This window comes from Eumetopias jubatus, unplaced genomic scaffold (genome assembly GCF_037043125.1).
Source record: "Eumetopias jubatus isolate StellerSeaLion01/CBP00866 unplaced genomic scaffold, mEumJub1_p1.0 scaffold_2, whole genome shotgun sequence".
NCBI classification, from domain to species: Eukaryota; Metazoa; Chordata; class Mammalia; order Carnivora; family Otariidae; genus Eumetopias; species Eumetopias jubatus.
In genome coordinates, this window is record NW_028274808.1 from 160,124,774 (window position 1) to 160,152,661 (window position 27,888).

General features: G+C 35.3%; 1 protein-coding gene across 2 annotated transcripts in view; it reads left to right on the forward strand.

Moving 5' to 3' along the window:
- Positions 1–27,285, forward strand: part of CHIC2 (cysteine rich hydrophobic domain 2) — a 62,115-nt gene extending 34,830 nt beyond the window's left edge. For both annotated transcript variants that reach the window (XM_028100660.2, XM_088021158.1), the window contains exons 4-6: positions 23,275–23,331; positions 23,498–23,557; positions 27,028–27,285. In XM_028100660.2, the coding sequence (XP_027956461.1) occupies positions 23,275–23,331; positions 23,498–23,557; positions 27,028–27,078 (168 nt within the window). In that variant the 3' untranslated portion in view covers positions 27,079–27,285. The remainder of the gene's footprint in view (positions 1–23,274; positions 23,332–23,497; positions 23,558–27,027) is intronic.
- Positions 27,286–27,888: the final 603 nt, after the last annotated feature.

The window sequence follows — 27,888 nt, forward strand, 5'->3', positions numbered from 1 at the left end:
TTTGAGTTATCTTGATAAATTGTGCACTTGAAAATAATATGTATTCATCTATTATTGGGTGGAGTGTTTTATAAATATCAATTAAGTTTGTTGATATGTTTAGATCATCTGAATTCTCATTGATTTTCTGGCTATTTTGTGAATTATCAAGAGAGTAGTATTAAAATCTCTTACTATAATTATGTAATTGTGGATTTGTCTATTGTAGTTTTTGTTTAATGTATTGTGACACTGTAATTAGGTGCATAAACTTTTAGGTTTTGTATCTACTTTGTGGGTTGACCTCTTTATTGTTATGAAATTGACCTTCTTTATCTTAAATAATTTTTTGAAAACTACTTTGTCTAATACTAATTTAGTCATTTCTACTTTCTTTTGATATTCATGTGGCATATATTCTCTTTTTTTTTTGGCTTTTAACTTATTTTTGCCTTTATTTAAAGTTCATTTCTTGGGATGCCTGGGTGGCTCAGTGGGTTAAGCATCAGCTCAGGTTTTGATCACAGGGTCATGACTTCAAGCCTGGCTGAACGTGGGGCCTACTAATTAATAAATAAATAAATAAATAAATAAAAAATAAAAATAAATAAATATAAATATAAATAAATATATATCTTATAGGCAGTGTTGGGTCTTGCTCAGTCTGTCAGTCTCTGCCTTTTAGGGATTTTGGACCATTTACATTTACTGACTAGTGATAAACCCAAATTTAAAATTTCATTTTACTGTTTTCTTTTTTCCTACATCAATTTTTTAGTTTCCATTCTCATTTTCTGCCTTTTTATTTTTCTAAATAGTAATTTATTGAGTTGAAATTCACATAACAGAAATTAACCATTATAAGGTGAATGATTTAGTAGCATTTAGTACACAGTATTGTACAATTATCATCTCTATCTTGTTCAGAAACATTTCCATCACTCTGAAGTAGAACTCCTTCTTAACCATTAAGCAATTTCTCTTCATTACCTTCTCCCACCAGCCCTGGCAACCATCATTCTGGGTTTTGTCTCTGGATTTATCCTTTCTGGATATTTCATATAAATGAAAACACAATGTCTGACATTTTGTGTCTGGCTTCTTTTACTTAGGATAATGTTTTTGAGATTCATCCATGTGTCAATACTTTATTCTCTTTTATGGCTGAATAATCTTCCATTGTATGTATATATCACGATTTGTGTATCCATTCAACCATTGATGGACATTTAGACTATTTTCACTGAAAAGATGATTAGTACTTCTATGAACATGAGTGTACATGTATTTGATACTTGTTTCCAGTTCTTTTGGGTATGTACCTAGAAGTGGGGGATCATAAGGTAATTTTATGTTTAACTTCTTTTTATTTTATATATATATTTTTTACAAAGTTGTTTTAAAGGTTTTTTACTTAGTGCACAAGCGGGGAGGACAGAGAGAAGCAAGTTCCCTGCTGAGTGGGGAGACCAACACAGGGTTTAATCCCAGGATCCTGAGGCCATGACCTGAGCCAAAAGAAATGCTTAACCAACTGAGCCACCCAGGCACCCCATTATTTTATCTTATTTTTTTTAAAGAGGGGTGGGGAGGGGCAGAGGGAGAGTGAGAGGGAAAATCTTAACCAGGCTCCATGCCCTGTGTGGAGCCTGAGACAGGGCTTGGTCTCCAGACCCTGAGATTATGACGTGAGCTGAAATCAAGAGTCAGACACTTAACAACTGCATCACCCAGGCTCCCCTCTATGTTTCACTTCTTGGGGAACCAGAGCAGTATTTAGTCTAGGGCTAATTATTTCCCCCAGTGAGGCCAGACTATCTTGGATAATTTTTTTTTTTTAATTTTTAAAAGATTTTATTTATGTATGTATTTGAGAGAGAGAGTGCAAGTGGGGTTGGTGGTGGGGGAAAGGAATGAGCAGACTCCCCACTGAGCATGGTGCAGGGCTTGATGCAGTCCCATCTCACGACCCTGAGACCATGACCTGAAGCTAAACGAAGAGTCAGACGCTCAAATGACTGAGACACTCAGGAGCCCCTATCCTGGATAGTCCTCTTAATGGCCTGTGAATTGTGATATTTTCTAGTGTGGCTGATGGAAAGAAGCAATTTGCTGGATCTTTGTAAGCTTTGGGCATTATTGTTAACCTCTAATCCTTTCTAGTAGTTCTTTTTGCTCCTCGTCTGGTAGTTTCTTTACCTGAATGCATTGCTCAGTACTCACCTTAATACTCAGTAGGGACTGCCTGCAGATCTTTGGAGTTCATTCTGTGTGTAGCATTCTCCTCTCTGGTACTCTGTTCTGTGGCTTCTAGCCTCCCTGGTCTCCCCAGACTCTCAGCTCTGTCTCTTTAACTTAGGGAGTACCCAGGCTTTGTCTGGGCTCTCTCCATTTGCTGTGGTCTGGAAAGCTCTCATATCAATAAGCTTGGGAAACCATGGGGCCTGTCTCATTTTTTTCTGATGTCTCAGGAATTCAGTCTCTTTTGTTGTCTGTTGTCCATTGTCTTTGAAACAGTTTCATATGTCTTGCCCCCCTCCTTTTTGTTGTGTCAGGCCAGAGGGTAAATTTGGTACCTGTTGCAGTATCTTTGCTGAAATGAAAGTCTGAATGTTTTCTTTTTATAGAAGCATTTTTGACATGTAAGTCCTGCACTAGATGCTGGGGATAGCAAGATGTATTATTAATGCTTTACTCAGATGGCATGTAGTCGGTTTGGACAATTGGCTGAGTGCAGAGGTAGTTTAAGTTTGTAGGTAGTTGTCATATTTTTCATGAAGTACCTCTATTAACAGACAATAAATGTGTGTCCTTAGGGCCTAGAAATATGAAATGGCCACCTATAATCATAAAATATATTTGAAGTCTTATCTTAATCTCAAATATTCATTTGAACTTTTCTTTATAACATGTATTTGTTTTATAGAAAATGTTTAAAATGACTTATTAAGTTAACTATTGGAAAAGGAGCATATCTGTCTTATGAAAATGCAGGTTTCAGCTGCCATTTCTTTATGCTGCTGGTGTGCCATTCTCTGGAAATTACTTATTCATTAATTCAGCTAATACTTCTGAAACCACGTTATGGACCTGGTACTGTTTTAGATGCTGTTTAAATATTATTTAGAGTTTATGTGGTTCCTCTTATGGACTTAAAAGGTAGACAAAAAGCAATGAGGTGATTACGAATAATGATAAGTACTTGGGAGACAATAAACAGGAAACCTCAGCCTTTTAATAAGTTCTTTGTAAATGCCTGAGGAGCTTCCAAGTGAATAAAATGCATCAGCTTCATTAAATAGATTTTATGACATTTTCTTTACAAAAGCTTATTTTTGTTTATACATTTGTTTATACTTTGCTTCTTGATTGTGCCTTAATTATAGTATTAGAGTTTAGAAAATTAATGTCCAAGTAAGTGAACTCTTTATGACTTGTATGTGCTTTCAGCTTGGCTGATTTTTTGAGGAAACAAGTTTCATAATTTTACTGTTTGTTGTGTTACCGTATTTTTGTTTTGATTTGTCTTTTGTATTGAAGTAACTATTAGTTTTAGTTTTCTGAGATTTTGTTCATATATATATCCTATCCTGACTTTAGTGACTTTATAGACTTTGTATATGCTCTCAGCCATTATCCTTTTTGACTGAAAACCCTAAGTTGTTGACTGTTCAATACAACAACCTCTTAAACTTGTTAGTTGTCTTACTTCTTTTTTTTAGTCCTTTATCTCTCTTACCTTTGATGATGAGAATTAAGTGGGTTTCTAAAAGTGCTCTCTATATGGATTTGTTGTAAATAGTGTATATTTCCATTCCCTTTATACTCTTTTATTTGTATTTAGTCTTGTACAGGGGATCATTTGCTTAGGAATAAGGAAGTAGGCTGTAACATGGGGGTACCTGGGACCTACCTGCACTTTGGCTTTTGGAAAGTGGAACTTATTCTGAGTAAACTTCAGTTTTCACCTGTCTAGAATGGTGTTAATTTCTTACAGTGTTATTTTAAGAATTAGAGCAAGTGCATATTAAATACTTAGTATAGTATTTTGCTTGTAGTAGGTGCTTAGTTAATGGCAGTTGCTATTATCTTTTTATTATTATTCTTCCTAGTTTTTGTCTTGCTAACTACTGTATCTCCTGTGCCTTTCACAATGCCTCGCATCTACTTTATGTTCAGTAAACATTTGCTAAATGAATGTACTCTTTGGCTTTTGAAATCCTTGAGTGGTAAGATCATAAGATTTCAGAAGGTATAGTCCTTACTATTTAAAACAAGATTCCTAAGTAAATAAAAGCTGTTTGTCTTTTAAAGTAAATAACAGACATTTTTTTCTGCAGGAACACTGTAATAAAGTGTAATAGGGAGTAAATCACTGTTTGAAGCTGGGTGAACTTTAGTGAGTGTTTCTACCCCCTACTCTTCTTCCTTTGAATCCTTTGAATCTTGAGAGCTGTGTTGGTCTGTAAAAATACTTGTATTTCTAAGCATTAAGACGTTTTCAATGTTGATTTTTATTTCAAATCTAAAGAATTAACATTTTAGTGAAAATTTTCACATAGGTTTTTTTTTTTTAAGATTTTAAAGTTAATCTCTACACCCAACATGGGACTCGAACTCACAACCCTGAGATCAAGAGTTGCATGCTCCACTGACTGAGCCAGACAGGCACTCCAACTTTTGTTTTGTTTTTTTAAGATAATTGCTATTTTGTTTTTGAAACTTTGATGAAAAGGGTCTGTATACAGTCTAACTGCATTTCTCTTACTTTAAATTTAGTATGCTTAGATTAACTTTTGGATATCTTTTCTTTCAAACACAGTTTAGTTATCTAATAATTGTGCGTTACTTTCCTTGGGATGTTGAAGGAGTTGAAAATCCAAATGGGAGAGGTCAGGAGTAGTTTTTGAGTGAGAATGTAGTCTTTTAAGACTTAAAGAAATTCAAGGGAAAGTCAACCTGGGGGAATCATAATTAGGAAGCTACAAATATTTATATATGGGAGGAATTTGAAGTATACTTACTCAGTTATACTGATGGTATTGAAAGTTACAACTTTCAGATTTCTAATTTACTCTGTAATTTGGGTATTTGTAGTTGGTAGCCGAATCATAAAATGAGAATGGCATTGACCATTTGGATAAAGAATTAGATAAACGAAAATGTCTTTAACAGATTGCAGATAATGAAACAAAGCAACATAAACTTAAAAGCATCTCTTTTTAAAGTTTATTTTTTTAGTAATCTCTACACCCAATGTGGGGCTTGAACTTATGACCCTGAGATGAAGAGTCGCATGCTCTTCTGACTGAGCTAGCCAGGCGCTCCCAAACTTAAAAGCATCTTAATGAAATTTTTTTTTTTAAGATTTTTATTTATATATTCGTGAGAGACGAGAGCGAGAGAGAGAGGCAGAGGCAGAGGCAGAGGGAGAAGCAGGCTCCCCGCGGAGCAGGGACCCCAGGACCCTGGGATCAGGACCCAAGTGGAAGGCTTAACCGACTGAGCCACCCAGGCACCCCTTAATGAAATTTTATTAAAGGGAAATCCTGAAAAGTTTCTAGTGAACCAGGGATGATGAATGAAATGTGTTGTTATGACAGCCATTATTATTAATTGAAGATGTAGAAAATCAATGCTAACTTTTTTTTTCTTTTTTAGAATGCTATCCAATTTGCTTCGTTTCTGTAAATATAACACATATTTATAAGGGCTTTCATGTTGTCAGTAATGTTCTTAGTCTTCAATATCCTTTTTTTCTTGACTTTATATGCCCTTATTACAGAGGTTTTTCAGGAAGCTGATCTTTGTTGTGAAGGAAGTTTTAAAGCTGTTCTAATGTACAGTGATAGACTTAGCAATAATAAAATACGATTTACAGAAATTTCTATCCTATAAAGCAGGAGAAACGAACTTGAATTATACATTTATGTATTTAAATTAGAAATGTCTTAGTGTTATATTTTTAAAAAACCTTTCATATTATATTAGATATTTGACCTTTGCCCCTTTTTAAATGTAATTTAAGATATATAACATTTGGTTTATAAGTCACTCCAAATTGCTAAATTCCTGATATTTGCATAACTGAAAATATTTTGCTAACAAATACAGTCTATAGTGATTATGTAATGGAATAATAGACCCCAAGGAACAAATGAAGAGAAAAATAGTTGTAAGCAGCCCCTGCTTCTTCAAAGTTCACATTATGACCACTTCGAGTTTTATAAAAGATCTATATTATTACCTGTTTTTGTTAACTGAAGGAAATCTGAAGAGGATTTTTGCTTTTAGGAAGAAAGGCAAAAAGCAAAAATAAATCATGGAACACTACACCAAAACAAGTTATGTAATATATGGTGATTAACATAACAATAAAAAATTAAAAAAAAGAAAGAGAAATGAAAAAAAAAAAAGCAAAAATAGCATTTAGTGTTTGTTTTGCAGCCAGCTGTTACAGAGGCAGCATGCACCTTGAGCAGCAAGAGTGGCCCCACCAGACAGACTCCTTCCCCAGACACTACATACCCAACATCTAAGCATCAAGCCACCATAGCTTTGAACTGTGTCTGTGAACATCTGTGTTTTATCTCTTATTTATTTTGTACATTTGTTAGCAAGATGTGTCCTAGGGTATCAGAAAAGCCTAAGAGGTTGTTTTGGGTCTGGGAAAGCTCAAACATCTTTCTATATAAATTAATTGTAATTGCTTCTTTATGCTATTTCGGTTTATGAAAGGTTTTGTTAAGAACACTCTTGGATAGGGGTGCCAGAGTGGCTCAGTTGGTTAAGCACCTGACTCTTGATTTCGGCCCAGGTCATCCTCAGGGTCATGAGATCAAGCCCCGAATTGGGCTCTGTGCCTAGCGTGGAGCCTGCTTAAGATTCTCTCTCTCCTTAAGATTCTCTCTCTCCCTCTCCCCACCCCCTTCCTGCTTGTGCACACTCTCAATTTCTCTTGAAAAAAAACAAAAAAAAACACTCTTGGATAGCTGGGGAAACCTGTATTGTACACCTGCTGTTAGCAAAGCATTTTATATACATCATTCTCTTTGGATTTTTTTGTTTCCTTTTTTACTGAAGTATGATTGACATACAGAAAAGCTGTATGTATTCATGTATACAACTTGATAAATTGGAGCTAAATATACATCTGTGAAATTGTCACCATAAACAATACCATCACCTCTAATAATTTCCTCCTTCCCTCCCTCTTTTGTGTGTGTGTATTTGTGTGTATGATAACATTTAACATAAAATCTATTCCATACATTCTCTTTTTTTATCCAGCTTTGAGATATAATTGACATGTTGTATAAATTTAAGGTATACAACATGATGATTTGATATATACATATATTTCAAAACCCATACATCCTCTTTTAATTTAATCTTTACCATAGTCATATGTGGTAAATATTTTAACATCTAATAATTATTGAATGCTCACTGTATGCCAAGGACTGGCTTAATCAGTTTACTTGCACCGTGCCATTTAATTTCCCCCAAATTCCAAGAATAGATGCTCATATTATTACTCCTTTAAGGATGAGAAAACTGAGGCTCAGAAATTAAGTGATCTGTTGGAAGCTCCACAGTCCTAAAGCTAAGCCACAACTAGAATCCCAGGCTTACAGCACCAAATCTCATACTTTTTTTTTTTAATTCTCTAATAAGAATACAAAATCAAGCTTTTAAAAATTACTTAGTATAATTTGATTTTATACCTAGAAGCAGGGAGATTTTAGAGGTTTGAAAGGAACTTAAAAGATCATTATTTCACAAGTTAGGAAAATTAAAGCCCATAGAATGTTACAATTTACCTAATTTATCTGGAAAAAAATTTACCTAAGTTTATATGTTTATTTGTAAATGGTAATAATGTTCAAGCATTTATTTTTTTATTATGTTATGTTAATCACCATACATTACATCATTAGTTTTTGATGTAGCGTTCCATGATTCATTGTTTGCATATAACACCCAGTGCTCTGTTCAAGCATTTATATCAGCTTTTATAATACTATGGTTTTTCAGCAAATTTATCCTTCCAATTTTTTTCCCTAATACTTAAATAAATTTGTATTTCTTGAAGATACAGAGTCTCAGTTAAGGAAGGAGGCTGTAAAGCAGTTAAAGTGGACACCAGAGAAAAGTATATTTTAATCATATTTTATACAGAGTTCCAGTTGGACAACTAAGAGTTGATACAGTGCTCTGGTTCTGTTATACTTTTATAAGAACAAATAAAAATCAACATACCTGTCTTTGAAAAATTATTTGTGAGGTTCTCACGAACAAATAGATATACATGATATCTGGTAAAGTTTTTTGTTTTTTTGTTTTATTTTATTTTATTATGTTACGTTAATCACCATACATTACATCATTAGTATTTGATGTAGTGTTCCTGATTCATTGTTTGCGTGTAACACCCAATGCTCCATACAATATGTGCTCTCTTTAATACCCATCACCAGGCTAACCCATCCCCCCAACCCCCCTCCCCTCTAGAACCCTCAGTTTCTCAGAGTCCATAGTCTCTCATGGCTCGTCTCCCCCTCCGATTCCCCCCCCCGTCATTTTTCCCTTCCTACTATCTTTTTTTTTTTTAACATATAATGTATTATTTGTTTCAGAAGTACAGGTCTGTGATTCATCAGTCTTAAACAGTTCACAGCGCTCACCATAGCACATACCCTCCCCAATGTCCATCACCCAGCCACCCCATCCCTCCCACCCCCCACCACTCCAGCAACCCTCAGTTTGTTTCCTGAGATGAAGAATTCCTCATATCAGTGAGATCATATGATACATGTCTTTCTCTGAGTGACTTATTTCGCTTAGCATAATAAGCCGTCCACGTTGTTGCAAATGGCAAGATTTTGGGGTTTTTTGGGGTTTTTTTTTGATGGCTGCATAATATTCCATTGTATATATACACCACATCTTATTTATCCATTCATTAGTTGATGGACATCTTGGCTCTGTCCATAGTTTGGCTGTTGTCAACATTGCTGCTATAAACATTGGGGTACATGTACCCCTTTGGATCACTACATTTGTATCTTTGGGGTAAATACCCAGTAGTGCAATTGCTGGTTCGTATGGTAGCTCTATTTTCAACTTTTTGAGGAACCTCCGTACTCTTTTCCAGAGTGGCTACACCAGGTTGCATTCCCACCAACAGTGTAGGAGGGTTCCCCTCTCTCCGCATCCTCGCCAACATCTGTTGTTTCCTGACTCGTTAATTTTAGCCATTCTGACTCGTGTGAGGTGGTATCTCATTGAGGTTTTGATTTGGATTTCCCTGATGCTGAGCGATATTGAGCACTTTTTCATGTGTCTATTGACCATTTTGATGTCTTCTTTGGAAAAACGTCTGTTCATGTCTTCTGCCCATTTCTTGATTGGATTATTTGTTCTTTGAGTGTTGAGTTTGATAAGTTCTTTATAGATTTTAGATACTAGCCCTTTATCTGATATGTCATTTGCAGATACCTTCTTCCATTCTGTTGGTTGTCTTTTGGTTTTGTTGACTGTTTCTTTTGCTGTGCAAAGCTTTTTATCTTGATGAAGTCCCAGTAGTTCATTTTTGCCCTGGCTTCCCTTGCCTTTGACGATGTTTTTTTTTTTTTTAATATTTTATTTATTTATTCATGAGAGACAGAGGGAGAGAGAGAGAAGCAGAGGGAGAAGTAGGCTCCCAAGGAGCAGGGAGCCCGACGTGGGACTGGATCCCAGGACCCCGGGATCACGACCTGAGCCGAAGGCAGACGCCTAACCATCTGAGCCACCCGGGCGCCCTCCTTTGGCGATGTTTCTAGAAAGAAGTTGCTGCAGCTGAGGTTGAAGAGGTTGCTACCTGTGTTCTCCCCTAGGATTTTGATGGACTCCTGTCTCACATTTAGGTCATTCATTCATTTTGAGTCTATTTTTGGGTGTGGTGTGGGGAAATGGTCCAGTTTCATTCTTCTGCATGTGGCTGTCCAATTTTCCCAACACCATTTGTTGAAGAGACTGTCTTTTTGCCATTGGACATTCTTTCCTGCTTTGTCGAAGACTTCTTGACCATAGAGTTGAGGGTCCATTTCTGGGCTCTCTATTCTGTTCCATTGATCTGTGTGTCTGTTTTTGTGCCAGTACCATACTGGTTTGATGATTACAGCTTTGTAATAGAGCTTGAAGTCTGGAATTGTGATGCTGCCACCAGCTTTGCTTTTCTTTTTTACATTCCTCTGGCTATTCGGGGTCTTTTCTGGTTCCATACAGATTTTAGGATTATTTGTTCCATTTCTTTGAAAAAAGTTGATGGTATTTTGATAGGGATTACATTAAATTTGTAGATTGCACTGGGTAGCATTGACATCTTCACAATGTTTGTTCTTCCAGTCCACGAGCATGGAACGTTTTTCCATTTCTTTGTGTCTTCCTCAGTTTCTTTCATGAGTATTTTATACTTTTCTGAGTACAGATTCTTTGCCTCTTTGGTTAGATTTATTCCTAGGTATTTTATGGTTTTGGGTGCATTTGTAAATGGGATCAACTCCTTAATTTCTCTTTCTTCTATCTTGTTGGTGTATAGAAATGCAACTGATTTCTGTGCATTGATTTTACATCCTGCTACTGTACTGAATTCCTGTATGAGTTCTAGCAGTTTGGGGTGGAGTCTTTTGGGTTTTCCACATAAAGTATCATATCTTCTGCAGAGAGTGAGAGTTTTTGACTCTTCTTTGCCGATTCAGATGCCTTTTATTTCTTTTTGTTGTCTGACTGCTGTGGCTAGGACTTTTAGTACTGTGTTGAGTAGCAGTGGTGATAGTGGACATCCCTGCCTCGTTCCTGACCTTAGGGGGTAAGCTCTCAGTTTTTCCCCATTGAGAATGATATTCGCTTTGGGTTTTTCATAGATGGCTTTTATGATATCAAGGTATGTACCCTCTATCCCTATACTCTGAAGAGTTTGGATCAAGAAAGGATGCTGTACTTTGTCAAATGCTTTTTCTGCATCTATTGAGAGGATCATATGATTCTTGTTCTTTCTTTTATTAATGTATTGTATCACATCGATTGATTTGCAGATGTTGAACCAACCTTGCAGCCCAGGAATAAATCCCACTTGGTTGTGGTGAATAATGCGTTTAATGTACTATTGGATCCTATTGGCTAGTATTTTGGTAAGAATTTTTGCATCCCTGTTTATCAGGGATATTGGTCTGTAATTCTCCTTTTTGATAGGGTCTTTGTCTGGTTTTTGGATCAAGGTAATGCTGGTCTCATATAATGAGTTTGGAAGTTTTCCTTCCATTTCTATTTTTGGAACAGTTTCAGGAGAATAGGTATTAATTCTTCTTTAAATGTTTGGTAGAATTCCCCTGGGAAGCCATCTGGCCCTGGGCTCTTGTTTGTTGGGAGATTTTTGATGACTGCTTCAGTTTCCTTAGTGGTTATAGGTCTGTTCAGGTTTTGTATTTCTTCCTGGTTCAGTTTTGGTAGTTGATACATCTCTAGGAATGCACCCATTTCTTCCAGGTTATCTAATTTGCTGGCATACAGTTGCTCATAATATGTTCTTATAATTGTTTGTATTTCTTTGGTGTTGGTTGTGATCTCTCCTCTTTCATTCATGATTTTATTTATTTGGGTCATTTCTCTTTTCATTTTGGTAAGTCTGGCCAGGGGTTTAATCAATCTTCTTAATTCTTTCAAAGAACCAGCTCCTGGTTTCGTTGATCTGTTCTACTGTTCTTTTGGTTTCTATTTTATTGATTTCTGCTCTGATCTTTACTATTTCTCTTCTCTTGCTGGGTTTAGGCTTTATTTGCTGTTCTTTCTCCAGCTGCTTTTAGGTGTAGAGTTAGGTTGTGTGTTTGAGACCTTTCTTGTTTCTTGAGAAAGGCTTGTATTGCTGTATACTTTCCTCTTAGGACTACCTTTGCTGCATCCCAAAGATTTTGAACAGTTGTGTTTTCATTTTCATTGGTTTCCATGAATTTTTTTAATTCTTCTTTAATTTCCTGGTTGACCCATTCATTCTTTAGTAGGATGCTCTTTAGCCTCCATGTATTTGAGTTCTTTCTGATTTTCCTCTTGTGACCGAGTTCTAGTTCAAAGCATGGTGGTCTGAAAATATGCAGGGAATGATCCCAATCTTTTGGTACCAGTTGAGACCTGATTTGTGACCTAGGATGTGATCTATCCTGGAGAATGTTCCATGAGCACTAGAGAAGAATGTGTATTCTATTGCTTTGGGATGGAATGTTCTGAATATATCTGTGAAGTCCATTTGGTACTGGGTGTCATTTAAAGTCTTTATTTCCTTGCTGATCTTTTGCTTAGATGATCTGTGCATTTCAGTGAGGGGAGTGTTAAAGTCCCCTGCTATTATTGTATTGTTGTCGATGTGTTTCTTTGATTTTTTTATTAATTGCCTTATATAATTGGCTGCTCCCGTGTTAGGGGCATAGATATTTACAATTGTTAGACCTTCTTGTTGGATAGACCCTTTAAGTATGATATAGTGCCCTTCCTCATCTTTTATTATAGTCTTTGGTTTAAAATCTAGTTTGTCTGATATAAGGATTGCCACCTCAGCTTTCTTTTGATGTCCATTAGCATGGTAAATGGTTTTCCACCCCCTCACTTTCAATCTGGGGGTGTCTTTGGGTCTAAAATGAGTCTTTTGCAGACAGCATATCGATGGGTCTTGTTTTATTTATCCAATTTGATAGCTTATGTCTTTTGATTGGGGCATTTAGCCCATTTACATTCAGGGTAACTGTTGAAAGATAGGAATTTAGTGGCACTGTATTGCCTATAAGGTGACTGTTACTGTATATTGTCTGTGTTCCTTTCTGGTCTATGTTGCTTTTAGGCTCTGTCTTTGCCCCAGCGGACCCCTTTCAATATTTCTTGTAGGTCTGGTTTCGTGTTTGCAAATTCTTTTAGTTTTTGTTTGTCCTGGAAGCTTTTTATCTCTCCTTCTATTTTCAATGACAGCCTTGCTGGATATAGTATTCTTGGCTGCATATTTTTCTTGTTTAGTACTCTGAGTATATCATGCCAGTCCTTTCTGGCCTGCCAGGTCTCTGTGGATAGGTCTGTTGCCAATCTAATGTTTCTACCATTGTAGGTTACAGATCTCTTGTCCTGAGCTGCTTTCAGGATTTTCTGTCTCTGAGACTCATTAAGTTTTACTATTAGATGTCGGGGTGTTGACCTATTTTTATTGATTTTGAGGGGGGTTCTCTGTGCTTCCTGGATTTTGATGCCTGTTTCCTTCCCCAAATTAGGGAAGTTCTCTCCTATAATTTGCTCCAGTATACCTTCTGCCCCTCTCTCTCCTTCTGGGATCCCAATTATTCTAATATTGTTTCGTCTTAGGGTATCACTTACCTCTTGAATTCTGCCCTCTTGATCCAGTAGTGTTTATCTCTCTTTTTCTCAGCTTCTTTATTCTCCATCATTTGGTGTTCTATATCACTGTCTCTTCTGCCTCATTTATCCTAGCAGTTAGAGCTTCCATTTTTTTATTTTACCTCATTAATAGCCTTTTTGATTTCAACTTGGTTAGATTTTAGTTCTTTTATTTCTCCAGAAAGGGTTTCTCTAGTATTTCCATGCTTTTTTCAAGCCCAGCTAGTATCTTTATAATCGTCATTCTGAACTCTAGTTCTGACATCTCAATAATGTCCATATTGATTAGGTCCCTGGCAGTTGGTACTGCCTCTTATTTTTTTTGAGATGAGTTTTTCTGTCATTTTGTCCGGAGGAGAATAGATGAATGCGTGAACAAAATGCTAACAGGGTAACAACGACCCCAGAAAAATATACACTAAAGAAATTTTAAGAGACCTGAAACCAGGGGAAAAGAAGGAAAAAAGAAAAAGAAAAAAAAAGAATATGATCAGATCTGATCGGGCTTGTGAATAGATCAGTGCCACACACTAGATTTTGGGCATATTTTGATCTGTTAGAAAAAACTGCCTCCCAAAATTTTAAAGAAAGAAAAACTTACATATGTACAAAAATAAGGGTAAGTACTATTAAGGGATGGAATATGACTGTAAAGATGAAAATTTTAAAAGATTTTACAAAAGGAATTGATAAGTTGGTTGAAAAAAGAAAGAAGAGAAATTTTTTAAAAAAGGGAGAGAATATGATCAGGCAGACTAGAACAAAGCCTAGGTTATATTTTGGTCTGTTAGAAGAAAATGTATCCCAAAATTTTAAAGAGAGAACGACTTATATATATACCAAAAATAAGTTTAACTACAATGAAGGGATAGAATATGACTCTAAAAATGAAAAATAAAAAAGATTTTTAAAACAGGGATTGATAAAATGTAGGTTGAAAAAGGGAAAAAGAAAAATTAAAAAAATAGAAAAAGAAAAAGAAAATTAAAAAATAACTTTGCAAGACTAAAGAATCATGGGGGAAAAAGCCATGAATTCTATGTGCTGTGTTCCCCTAGTGCTGGAGTTCTGGTTGGAGTTCTGCTGTTCTCATTGATCGGTAAACTTGGTCTTGGGTGGCTGTTCTTTCTGATCTTCTGGGGGAGGGGCCTGTTGCTGTTTTTCCCAAATGTCTTTCCCGGACGCAGAATTCCCCTGTCCTTGTCGGGTCCGGGCTAAGTCATCTGCTCAGGTTTGCACTGGGTAGTTTTGTTCCCTGCAAGCTTTCCACACAGCTTTGGAGGACGAGAGTGAAAATGGCGGCCTCCCAATCTCCGCCCGGAGGAGCCGAGAGCTCGGGGCCCCACTCCTCAGTGCGCCCCCAGAGAAAAGTCAGTCACTCCCGTCTCCCTGATCTCCGGCCACACTCCGTGCTCACCCGGCCTGTGACCAAGCGTTTATATCTCTGGCACACGACCCCGTGTGGAGTCTCCAAACCCAGGAGATCCCTGCGGTGCGCTCCCGCGCTGCTCCTCCCCAGGGAGGAAGGGGAGTCTCCCTGGATCTGCTTGTTGGGTCCCTGCTGGAGGAGCAGTCGCCCGACTGTGCCACGAATCACGGTTTATGGCAACCCCGAGCTGATAGCCCGCGCCTCGGCTCCGTCTCTGCAGCCGGCTTCCCTGCTCCGATACCTGGGAGCTCTGCCACACTCAGGCACCCCCGGTCTTTCTGTGACCCCGAGGGTCCTGAGACCACACTGTCCCATCGAGGGTTCCACCCCCCGCTTAGCCACTGGAGCAACGTCCCTCAGCGGAGCCGACTTCTAAAAGTTCCGAGTTTGTGCTCCGCTGCTCTATATCACTTGCCAGTAGCGGCTGATGGAGGCCCCCTCCCCCGCCGTCTATCCTCCCAAATATCGCCTCGGATTCACTTCTCCGCACGTCCTACCCTCCAGTAAGTGGTCACTTTTCTGTTCAGAGAGTTGCTTCTATTCCTTTTTTCCATTTCCTGTTGAGTTCGTAGGTGTTCAGAGTGGTTTGATAGCCATCTAGCTGAATTCCTGGGACCAGACGAAATTTAGGTCTCCTACTCCTCTGCCATCTTGCTCCACCCCGCCAAAGTTTCCCCCCTCCCCCAATACTACATCCTTCCTTGAAACTTGTATATATACTCTTAGAGAGAGTATTACATTCCATGTAGTGAGTTAATGCAATGTAGGTAGGACAGGGACTCTCAGAGTTGGGTTTTCTATGTCCAACCCTGGATGTTGGGTCTGTGGGTTATTGCCACTTCCTCAGCATCTCCCATTTTGTAAAGTGCAGGATAAAGAAATAGGTGTAACCTCTTTGAAATGTTATCTGAATAGCTTTGGAAAGGATGTAAAAGATTTCACATTATGAGAAATATACTTGTTATTTCATTTTAAAGAATACTTGAGGCTTGAAACTTAGAAAACTGATATTTACATAAACATAACAAACTATGGCCATTAGTGTAAACAGTGCTGGTAATTAGTTTTTAATTGGAGTAAAAACATGTTACTAAATTCTCACCGTAAAAGAAGATTGTCAAAAAAGTGTAAATTTTAAGCCTTAAAACATGCAGAGGTGGCACTAGGACTTTAAAGAAAGATGTGTTAGACAACTTAGAAATTGTATTTTTGCCAAGAGCTGGCTGACATTCAGTTCTCTTTGAATATTTAGGACATAGTATTGGTGTGGTTTGTAGAAAACTTTGCTTTGCGTGTCTTCAGTGTCAATTCTGCTGTTGACCTTCCAGTGAGTTCTTAATTTCAGACCACTGTATTTTTTAATTTTAGAATGTCCATTTGATGTTTTTAGAGAGTTCCAGTTTTCTTTGAAATCTTTTCATGCCTATGTGTCCATCTTTTCCTTTTATTTCATTGACCATATTAACCACAGTTAAAGTCCTATCAGCTAACACTAATACTTGGATTATTCACGGGTTTGTTTAAACTGTGGGTTTTTTTCTTTCTGATTATTTGTCACATTTTCCTGCCTTTTATAGTTTTTTATTTTATGCTAGATATTATACACAAAATGAGAAGCTCCAGATGAAATATTCCATAATCAAGGGTCTCATCTTTTCTCTATTAGGCAGATAGGGTGAGGACAATAATGATCTCTTTGGTCGAATCAGAGATTGAGCTGGGTTGGCATGGGTTGCAAGTTTAGTAAGATTCAATTCACCTTTGGATTTTTCCCTTTTTCTTGGGTATGGCCCTTCTTAGACTTTTGATTGAAGTTTGGCAGGTCTTTTTCTCCTAAAAGTTGTACCCTTAGGATATTTTGAGTTTGGCTTTTTAGCCTTCCATCTCCTGCAGGTTCCAGTGTCTTGAGGGAGAGACCAATCAAGTGTTGGATTGCTGCAGATCCTTCTCCCTCCAGCAGAATTTTTTCTCCTACACCCTGGGAGACTGTGAGTAATTTACTCTGCCTTTCTGGCTTTGTCCCGACCCTTATGCCATGCTGCCCCAGAACTCAATAATGTCTCTAGGGAGAACTGGCTTTGCATTTTAGGGCACATCTAATTTCCAGTCCATTGAGCCAGATGCACAACCTGCAAAAGCTTTGTTGATTTCCCTTTCCCCCTATTGAGTCCCATTGGTTGTTGCCAAGTCTGATCCTCAGCCCACCCCTAGAATTAACCCATTTAAGCTGTAGTTTTCATATGTAAAATGAAAGTAAATCAAGATACCTTATAGATGCTTTGTGAATATTAAATAAGGTAACAAAGGGAAGACACCTAGCATTGGGTGTGAAGATCAATAGATAATATTCCTTACCCCTTTTTGTTTCTCTAGCTGTCCATTATAATCACTTAGCAAGTGACCTTTTCTCTTTACCTGTTAGTCCTAACCAGTGTTTCATTCTTGTGTAATTACATAGTTTCTAAAAATCCCTGATAGTAATACTTTTGATTATACTAGCTTAATGAAATTCACTTGCCTTATGAACAGTTTTTCTAATTTTCTGATGTCAGTTAAAACTCAGTTTTAGTTTTTAAAAACATTTATTTGAGTATAATGGACTCAAAATGAATGCAGTTTTTGTTTTTTGAGATGTTATCAGTATTTACTGAAATGTTATTGGAGGTTAGTGGATACTCCCTTAAAATCATGTGCAACATTTTATATATTTATGTATATGTACCTTTTTCATAATTCACCAAATAGAGTAACCTAAAAAAGTTAAGAATCACTAGTCTAAGTCATAAAGTCTTGATGGAATTGTATTTATGCATACCTAGTATTTAAGATTAGTTATAGTTTTGATACACAAATTACCTGCAGTTGCTTAGCTTATCTTCATCTCAAAATATTAAGTACTAAAAGTGTTGTTCTAATGATACTTTGGTGGATGTTTTAGTTTATCTAGGTTATTTAAAAGTTAATGTTCATATGAAGTTTTTAAAAGGAGCCTTTAGGTACAGGAAGAGAATTTGTTTAAACTTCCTTTTTCTTTTTTTTAAGATTTTATTTATTTATTTGACAGAGACACAGTGAGAGAGGGAACACAAACGGGGAGTGGGAGAGGGAGAAGCAGGCTTCCCGCAGAGCAGGGAGCTCGATGCGGGGCTCGATCCCAGGACCCTGGGATCATGACCTGAGCCAAAGGCAGAGGCTTAACGACTGAGCCACCCAGGCGCCCCTGTTTAAACATCCTTTTGAGGAATCTGATCATAGTCTAGTTTGTCTTTTTGTTGAATCCAGATTTTTCATGTGTCACAATACTGAGGTATGCCATTTAATTTTCTGCACATCACTGCAGTATAAGACATATGAATCCAGAAGAAACAGGTAAATTATGTAATTTTCTCTTGTTAATGCATTTAAAATTTTATATGGTTTCTTTCTAATGACTTAAAACTAGAAACATTGTTGAGTCACTTATTTTAGCAATTTGAACTTGTATGGATGTCAAAAGAAAATATAGTTCTTACTTGAAAATACTTAAAATACTTTAAAAAAAGATTATGCATATATTTAAAGCATTGTTCTAGTTAAAGCTTAATGTATTATAAATTTAGAAGTTTAAAATTAAAATATGTTTTAAAAAAGAAATTGAGCATTTGAAATTGCTCTTTGACATTGTGATATGAATAAATTTCATTCAAATAAAGTTTGAGTTTATTGAGTTAAATTTTTAAGTTTAAATAGCAGAACTTTTATAGTTGTTAGTATTAGTGAGATATTCTATTTATATATCTTGGTAACATATTTTAGCATCTTTATGTTTTCAAGACTGATAAGAATGCTGTTTCCTTGCGGAAAATTCAGAGAAATTTTGTTACAGCTTCCACATTTAACATTTTTTCCTTTGGCTTTGAAGTACTTTAAAATTCATGAGATTTCCATTGATTTTATGAGCAACTTCTAGAAAGCCACTTTTTGAAAAACCACTTTTCAAACAATTTATTGTGATAAACGAATCATTGGTAATGAGTATACTATTAAGTAATAGTGTTAACAAAGTAGGGGAATAATACACTCGGGGTTTCCTAAATGATTCCTTGCTGCCCTGAATGACTTATTTATATCTAATGGCATGTAATTTGCTTATAGAGGATAGTAATTTATTCCTTAGAAAGTAATGATATTTAGAAAAAAATGGCAAAAATGCTTCATAATAAGTCAATTTGAATTTTCAAGAAACCCTAATTTTCAGTTGTGCTAACTTAACTATGTCTAGGTGCTGTATAGGTACTTTACTATTGTAAGCTTACTTTAGATGCCTCTTTGGAGGTTGATAAGAACATGTCATACCTAATGTAAATTTTTTATTAATCATCATTTAATTAGCCATTTTGTGAATTATTCAGGCCATTTTACATCTATTAAGGGTTTCATGTTTTCACTTATTTCCACAATTCTATCAAAAAATTAAAAGGAATCAAAGGCAATAGAAATAGAAACCAAAATTTCCATCCTTCTGTTACTAGTACTTGTTGCTTAAGTCTGTTTATTTAGAAATTGAAATGGTTTTGAATCTGTTATTTTTTACTTTAACATTGCCAAATGGCTATATTATAGTTACTTCACCTGTGAGAAAAATATAATTAGCAAGGTGTTGAAATGAAGAAATGTGTGAAAAAAAGTTAAAGTGAGCTCTGTGATAAGGAAGATAGGTGGGAGTCCAGATTCTTGGGGGGCTGTCCCCTTCCAGACCAGGTTAATGGCATAATATTCTCTTAAAAACTTGTTTTGCTTGCATGGTGTGAGTTGGTGGTCTGGGTCCTTTTAATTAAGAATCCATGATAAAGTTAGATTTCTTGTTGATCATCTTATGCTACAGGACTGAGGATTCATTGGTAAAGAACCACTAACCTGTCCTCTCACCCCTAGGGTGTGAACACTGAAAAGGATTAAGGCCCACTGTAGGGAAGCTAACACTGAAGCCTGCACTGCCCTTTCCCCTGTTCTTTTCAGTTAAATAGAAGATTTTTAGTTCCCATGACTATCAATCTGGTGCTTTTCACAAGCACCAAATTCTTTTCAGAAAATTAAGATGACTTATTTTTAGAAATCCACTGGCCTAGAATACTGAAAGATGATTTTTTGGTATTTTGTGTTGACAGGCCCTGTACGTACTAATTTTTTTCTGGTGCATCTTAGTTTGCTTTAATTTATATTGAATTTAATGATTGATACAAACTTTTAAAAATCAAGAACAGATTTTTATATGGTTAGGTTTTCTTGTCTAGTAGTAATAGAGTTTGGCAGTGTTGAATCTTATATTTCTTTAGAAATAGCTATCAAACAACCCTGTGGACATAAACTCTTAACTTTTATTTCTAGATGACTACAATTATAAGGTGCTTTCTTTTCATGTTGAAAGGCTTTTAAATAGCTTTTATAAATGCTGAGGTGTCATATATTTTTTCAGTATTTGCTAAATTGGTATGGTATTTAAGCTTGAAAATATATTTTGATTTTTTTAGCTAAAATAATTGCAGAGTATTAAACATTCTTAGTAGTTAAAGCTTTTTTTTCCATTTAATTTGAGCTTTTGTTGTTACTAACAAATAATTTGTGGCACAGTTTCTCTCTCTCTTTCTTTCTTTTTCTTTTTCTTTCCTTTTTTAAATGACTGCTAAAATCTATATACTTGTCACCTTAGTGTCCTAGAAATGTTCCACTTAGATCAAGGGTTCCTTTCTGGTTTTGTATGTTCTCACCTGCTCCTCACTGTAAATCATTGAGATGTCAAGTGCAATGATTAATTAAGCTGCACGTGCAAGTGCTTTTTTTTCACCTGTCAAGCAGGAAAGAAGTCTTATCGCAAGATTAGATGCTGCTAATTCACAGCTTTTTCTCCAGACTGTCAAGTATGTAGAAATATTTTATATTTAGATGCTTGTTCAGAATATTGCATATCAGGGTTTGTTTTGATTTGAGTTCTTAAATATTGTAAGATACAATTATTATACCAAACCCTATCATTAAACTCCTGATTAGAGGCAAAGAGTAAATTCAGAATTCCTACATAAATATTTTGGAATTTTAAGTTTATACTTTGTAATTACCTTTTATCCAAAAACTGCTAGTTGACTTCAGTTACTTAAAGTAACTATTTTCAAGTATCTAAATTGATTTTGTATGTACCCTGGGATCCATTCCTAATGAGATCCATTCTTATTATAATATAGCATAGGTTTAAATTTGTGATGAAATCTGATGATGGTAACTACACTTTTTTCTTTGAGTAATGAATATTTGCTGGATGTAATGTTAAGCTTTTACTTTTTATATGTTGATGTAAAACCTTGGACTTGGATAGCTTGTTCTCCCCACCCTAGTTATTTCATTCTCCACCCCCCTTTTTAAACATCAGTAAAAGTAAAACCTCAAATTGTATAGTAATCTTAATCTATTATTAAAAAGTCCTAGAAAGGAAGATTACAAGGTAGATTCAGGTTTTGAATCGGTTTTGCCATTGGTTTAGCAGCGGGTGGGCAGGCAGATGCCTGCTCAGAGTAGAACCTATTGCCATTTTTCACCATTGATAGAGTAGCCTTTCAGAGTCAATGAGCTCTGTCAATGTGAGCTTGTCAAGGCTACAACTTCATAGACCTGAGAGGCGGTTTGAGAGGTCAGCCCTTTTCAGGTTCGCTGTGATGCAAATGAACTTTAATGCTTAAACAACTATTGGAATTTTTATGTCTGCTCCTTGTTCTTTTTTCTTCACAAAGTCATTGACGAGACATTCAGTGCTTTTTAAATTGGAAGTTGCATTGTGCTAAAGACCTAGTACAGATTTACGGAGGGCTGAAAGCAGTTAGATCATGTTCTTTTCATGGTGCGATTAGAATCAAATCGATTTCCCTACAGCCTTCAGCATTCAGATGGCAATTTTAACAAAGCTTGGGGGCTAGACAAGGGACAAAACGACTGAACTGAATGTTAATTACACTCTGCAGCCTTATTTTCTTTTGATTTGGGGCTGACTGGCAACTAAATTAACAAAAAGTGTGACCATAACTGCTGCCCTATTTTCATTTAAAAGGAGAGCTGCCTCTAAAAGGCTATCTTTACAAAGAAACAAGTGAGGTCTGCTGATCATTGTTAACAAGGGCACTTTTTTTTCCTTTAAAATTCTTGCCAAAAAAAAAAAACTGTTCAAAAAAAGTAATGTGATAATTTAGTCATTGGCATATTATTGCTCAGAGTTAGGTGATTTTCTGATTTTTATGACATAAACTTGGAAAATGGTAATAGCGCGTAATTCATTGGTAGTTATGAATTATAATTGGCACCTATGTGACTAGTGTATCTTTAGTATGTACAGCATGCTAAAAGGTAATATGGTAACTTAGATTACAGTAGATACTTTAAAGAAATATTAACCATTTGTTATGTAACATTAAACTATTCAAAACCAGCTTGGTCCTAACAATTTTTCACCTCATCCTTGCTTGACATGCAAATTTTCATATTTGATTATTAGTACTCATTTAGTTGTGCACGTTAATAACACTAGATGCTGCTTTTTTCCTTCCCTTGCAAGGAAGCTGCAGCTGCACCAAGTTGCAGTTGATTCTTGTGGCAACACTTTCTGTCCCTTTTGCACCTGCAGCTGTGTCGGTCTCATCCTAACACCTGGCGTCATGAATTATCCTCTCCTTTATTCATACTTCCAGGCAAGACCCATTTCATGCTGCATAGTAGATACTGCAAAAATCAAGTGTACTGAAACAGAAATTTCTCAGTTGATTCCTTTAACAGTAGTATTGATTTAAGCATTTCAGTATCATTTTTGTTGGTTTATTTATAATATTTTGCCTCTGAAAATCTTTATCTGTGGGATAATTAATAAACAGGCTTTTAAATTTGGGTATTATTTTTAAGTATGATGTGAGAATTTGTTTTGATAACTGATTGATTTTTTTTATCTATTAATGTTTAATTATTTTCTTTTTGATTTTATCCTAAAGTCATTTGTATTTTGTTAACTAATATTTAAATAATTAGTTTTAAAATATGTATGAAGGAACTTTTATCACTAAGTACAGCAAAAATATTTTTGAAAGAAATGGATTAAAATTTATATCATTTGGTAGATGACATCAACTTTTTATTTATTCTTATTTTTTTTTTACATTCGCTTTTTAAAAGACTTTGATAGTTTCATATCAGAGGCTGATAAGTTTGAAACAGTTAAAAAAAGATACAGTGCTGAAGAATAAAACCATATCTTCATTAAAACAGAGTACTGTTTCTGTTCAGGGTACTATTTAGTACTAAAATGTTGAAAGTGTTACCACCATGTACTCACTCAGTCACTGTCTTCTATCTCTCTCCTTTTCACACAAAAAACAGCTGCAAAACAAAGTTTTTCTAAAACCAGTCAAGAGTAAACTTTTTTCTCATTTGTCTTCCAGACACGAAGATCGATTGAGAAGTTATTAGAATGGGAAAACAATAGGTTATACCACAAGGTGAGTACCACAGGGAGCAGCTTCGTACTGTTGGGGTCTGAATTGCACAGTATGGAAACAGATGCTTTTGTTGAACTAAAAATATGAAAGGTGGACAAATGGGTTAGTCTGTGTGCTGCAGGAGAATAGGGCTCATTTTTCTTCTTTTCCTCTCCTACTTGTCTAGCTGTGCTTGCACTGGAGGCTGAGCAAAAGGAAATGTGAAACGAATAACATGATGGAATATGTAAGTTAAAGGGCTGTTTTGTGAGTTTCTCTATTAAATGATCATTTATTTTGCTTCTGATCTTATTCTTTCCATGATTATTAATCAGCAAAGGTGTCAGGAGCTTAATCTCCTGAGCGTAGGGATTTTCTACGGTTCACAGATGCATGGTTTCATGTGCAAGACTGATTTATAAAGTTATGAATGACTTGAAAACAAGGCTTCACTGTGTTCTGAAAAATAATAAATTAATTGCCAAGATAAAATAGCCTGAACATGTGTTGATGGAGTGTGAAATTTTAGATGCTGTATAAAGAATAACCACAACTTTGGTTACGCAGCAAGTCAGATATGGCTTTTTTATATAATGCTAATCAAGTTTCCAAGTATGGAAGAAAACCTTTCAGCCAAGCCGTTGGAGCTTAAGAAACCTTTAGCCTTTATATATTTTAACTGCCCATACCTCAAGTGACCTTTAAAGAATCTTTCAAAGTGTTATTAGAATATTGTTTTATAAAAATTATCTTAAAGTAAAGCAGGAGAGGAGATGTTGCTCATCCTGTATTCTTTAAAAGATATCTGATTGGCATATGTATACAATGAATTTTAGAGTTTATTCAGTATGGGGTTTAATTTACTGACTCCTTGATTTACTTGAACAATTTTTCTCCTTTTGAGAAGTTCAGAATACTGTAGAAAATCATGAATTTTTGTTTATTCTTCCCTGAGCTTGGGTGTTTTATTTTAAATTTGGAAAGGTTATTATAATAAAAGAAAAAGATCTGTCGAAGAGTTAATTGTTGAAAATGAAAGTCATAGTCTTTGTGAAGTAAGCAGACATACTTCTGGCAGATTTTGTCTATTCTCTGAAACAATATAGCCATCATGGATAGTATATGTATGTGTGTCCATGTGTGTGAGAGTGTGTGTGAACAAGAGATTGATTAAAACAGTGCTTAAATAGTTGGGAATTATCATAAAATCATTTTTCTCTGTAGCGTTTTCCCTTTCTTTCATTATCATACAGTCAAATCCCATTTCTAGCCTTGAACATAAAAGACATCTTAAAAATGTCTTTTTTCATAGAATAGCTCTATTCACTGAATCAAAGAATGTAGACTTTATTATTATGTTATATCAAACATGTTAATTTATGATGATGAGAAAGATACTTGATACTTTTTTTTATTAAGAAATGCTAGTCTAGTGCTTTCATCATAGATGGTAAGAGTTTATATATTTTGGGAGGAGGAATGATTTAAAGGATTTTGTGAAAAAATACTTGGCTATATTTATGAACTGAAATACTAATACATTTCTAAATTTACTTTGGAAAGGAAAACATGAAAGATATTTCCAGTGCTGTTATTTCCAGTTAGAACTATAAGAACATCATTCATTCATAAAATGCCCTCAAATATTCATGTTTATTTTTATGACATTCTTTTATTAACTAAAAATAAAATAATTTAACCATCCAAAACATTCTGAACTATCTACCTTGTAAGATAATGTAATTTATCATGAATTTTTGGATAAACACTTTTCCTAAAGCCATATTATTTCGTATACCATCATAGAAGATATCCAGAAGAGTTGTTCAAAGGAAAAATATAGGGGTGGCTGCTGGCTCAGTCTGTGGAGCATGCGACTGTTGATCTTGGGATTATGGGTTCGAGCCCCATGTTGGGTATAAAGATTACTTAAAAATACAATTTTTTTAAAGGAAAAATATATAAAAATTGCTACAAAAATGTGTTTTTTTCTAAATTTTCTCAGAGTATGTATATTTGTGATAGTTGCTTGGGAGAATAACATAATTTCAAAAACTCCCTAAGAAATAATTTTTAAAAGTTAATATAGCAAAATAGTATGAAGAGTGCTTCATTTTTCTAATGAATTGGGGCCCTTTTTACCACATATTTCTCTTTGACCTCAACTTTTCTTTAACTTACAGAAATTTCATTTGTTAATTAAAAGAAAATGATTCTCCTTGATTATATTTTGAATACTGGGGACAATCTAGAAAAAATATCAACTTGATACCAACTTGTCTTTTATTCGGATACAGTAGAATAGTGTGATTTAGAAGAAATGAGACAAGTGGCCAGTTTCTATGTGTGACTTCTTTCTGTGTGTGAAAAGAGGTTATAGGATATATTCTTTAAAAACTAATGATAACTCAAATATAGTCAAAGGTAGCCTTTATTTTGCATTAGATGGTAAACACTGTAAAATGTAATGCCTACACCTAAGAACTGAAATTTATAAAAACTGATGAGGACATGTTTGAAATATAGAAGTGTTTATTGAATGTTGACTCATAAGTAGTTTAAACATCAAATCAGGTATTTTAATCATCAAATTTTAGAGCTGCAGTGAATTTTGTCATCTAGCCCAATCCCTTTATTTATTATATGAGGAAACTGAGAAACGGGAATCTAGCTCAAATAAAAAGCTGTCGGAAACCAGTGAACATTTTGTTGGCAAATACCAGGTCAGAAGAGTGGCAAAGGGTGGCACTGAAGGCTTAGTACAGGATAACTAAAGTAGGAGAGAAGTATTTTTCAGCTGTGTGTAGAAGAGCCTTCTTTATTGAGGCAGATCAAAAATCAGGAGAATTGAAGAGTGAAAATGAAAGTTTCTGGCTCATTTGGCTAAATGTAGAAGAGTGTCCAAACCTGGAGGTTATATCAGGACAAGTTTCTGATAGAAAAATGAGGAGTTCACCAAACTTGGAAGCTGTTCAAATAATGTTTTGTTTAGCATCAGTTTCATACAGAGTTGGAACAAGGGAAAGAATTGATTGTCGTTTAAGGCAATTCAAGTTTGGAATAAAAATTAGCTCTGTTCACCTTGTGTTTTTCTGTGTTAATGTGTTTTGTTTTTATTGGTTTTCTTTTCGTTTCATAGTAAAAGGTCCTTTGGAACAAATGTAGTCTTTAATATTGCTGACCTAAGAAGAAAAGAACTTTTTAAAAAAATTAGAGATAAAGGACCCTTTATCAAGAGATTACATATCATGGTAGGGTAAAGTGAGAGCAAATCTAGAACCCAAAGACCCATGGAATTGGGTGAGATAAAAAGGAGGAAGGCCAAAGAAATAAACATTGGGTTGGTTATAACCACATGGTGCAGTAGAAAGGGCAAGGCTTTGGAGTTAGGGTAGTTCTTTGTTCAAATATTGACCCCACAGTGCGTGGTGTTATACTTACTTGGATCATCAGTGTCCTCATCTGTAAAATGAGGGTAATAATACTTGCCTCATGGAGAAGTTCTTAGGATTAAATAGATCCACAGAGTATGAGACACTTGTTATGCAGTCACTTCTTAAGAAATGCTGGCTCTGGCTCCCTTCGTCATTCACCCCTGCATGCATTCTCCTTCAGGGGCACTGTCAAAATTGCTGTAAGTGATGGCATAGAACGGAAATTTGTTTAAGATAAAAATTTATTTAAATATTTTTAAAACTTTTTTTTCTCCTTCTACAGGTCATCCTCATAGAATTTTTACCAAAGACACCGATTTTTCGACCAGATTAGCATTTACTTTATTTATAGAGACTTTCCAAGTATGTTGTCTTTCCAATGGTGCCTTGCTTGGTGCTCTCCTGGTGGTGACATAACATTGGTTCTACAGAATCGTGTGGTGTTTTTTTCTGTTTTTGTTTTTTTTAAATAACCGCATGTTCTAAGTGTGCATTTTTGTCAAACTTTGCAAGTTATTTCATACAGATGTTTAATACTTAAGTTATTGTGCTCTTTTCTGTTATGTATTCTGATTTTCAAGGATTACTTTTTTTGTATTATCGAAAAAATACATTTGAAATTAGCATAAAAAGTGGCCAGCCTTTTTTATTTTATCACCAAGGTACACACAGTCCTTTATTTATTAATTCCATAATATAGAAGAACACTTTTGTAAGGCTCTACTTATCTATTCTAGCAAGCACACTCTTTGTATTATTTTTCTTCCTTTTAAAATTTAAAAGTTATTATTTTAAAATAGTAAGTTTTCTTTAATAGCTTTTTGGAACCTAACATACCCTTTCCCATACAATTCCTAATGCTCTGTTTACAGCAGAAATATTTGTAACATTATGAAGACCTATCAAAAATTTTTGATAGTATTTCTGTCTTCAGAGGTAGTAATGCAGGATTAAATTATTTTTATTAGAATAGACAAATAATGAATGGTATGCATGCACCTAATGGTTACTAGAGCTCAGGATCACAAAATATAGTAGCATTACAATCTGTGTATATTTTTGATCAAGATGATAATAATGGCCTTACTTGCATTATTTTTTATTGTTTATCAAATCTTATATAGAAAAGTATGGAAATACTCCT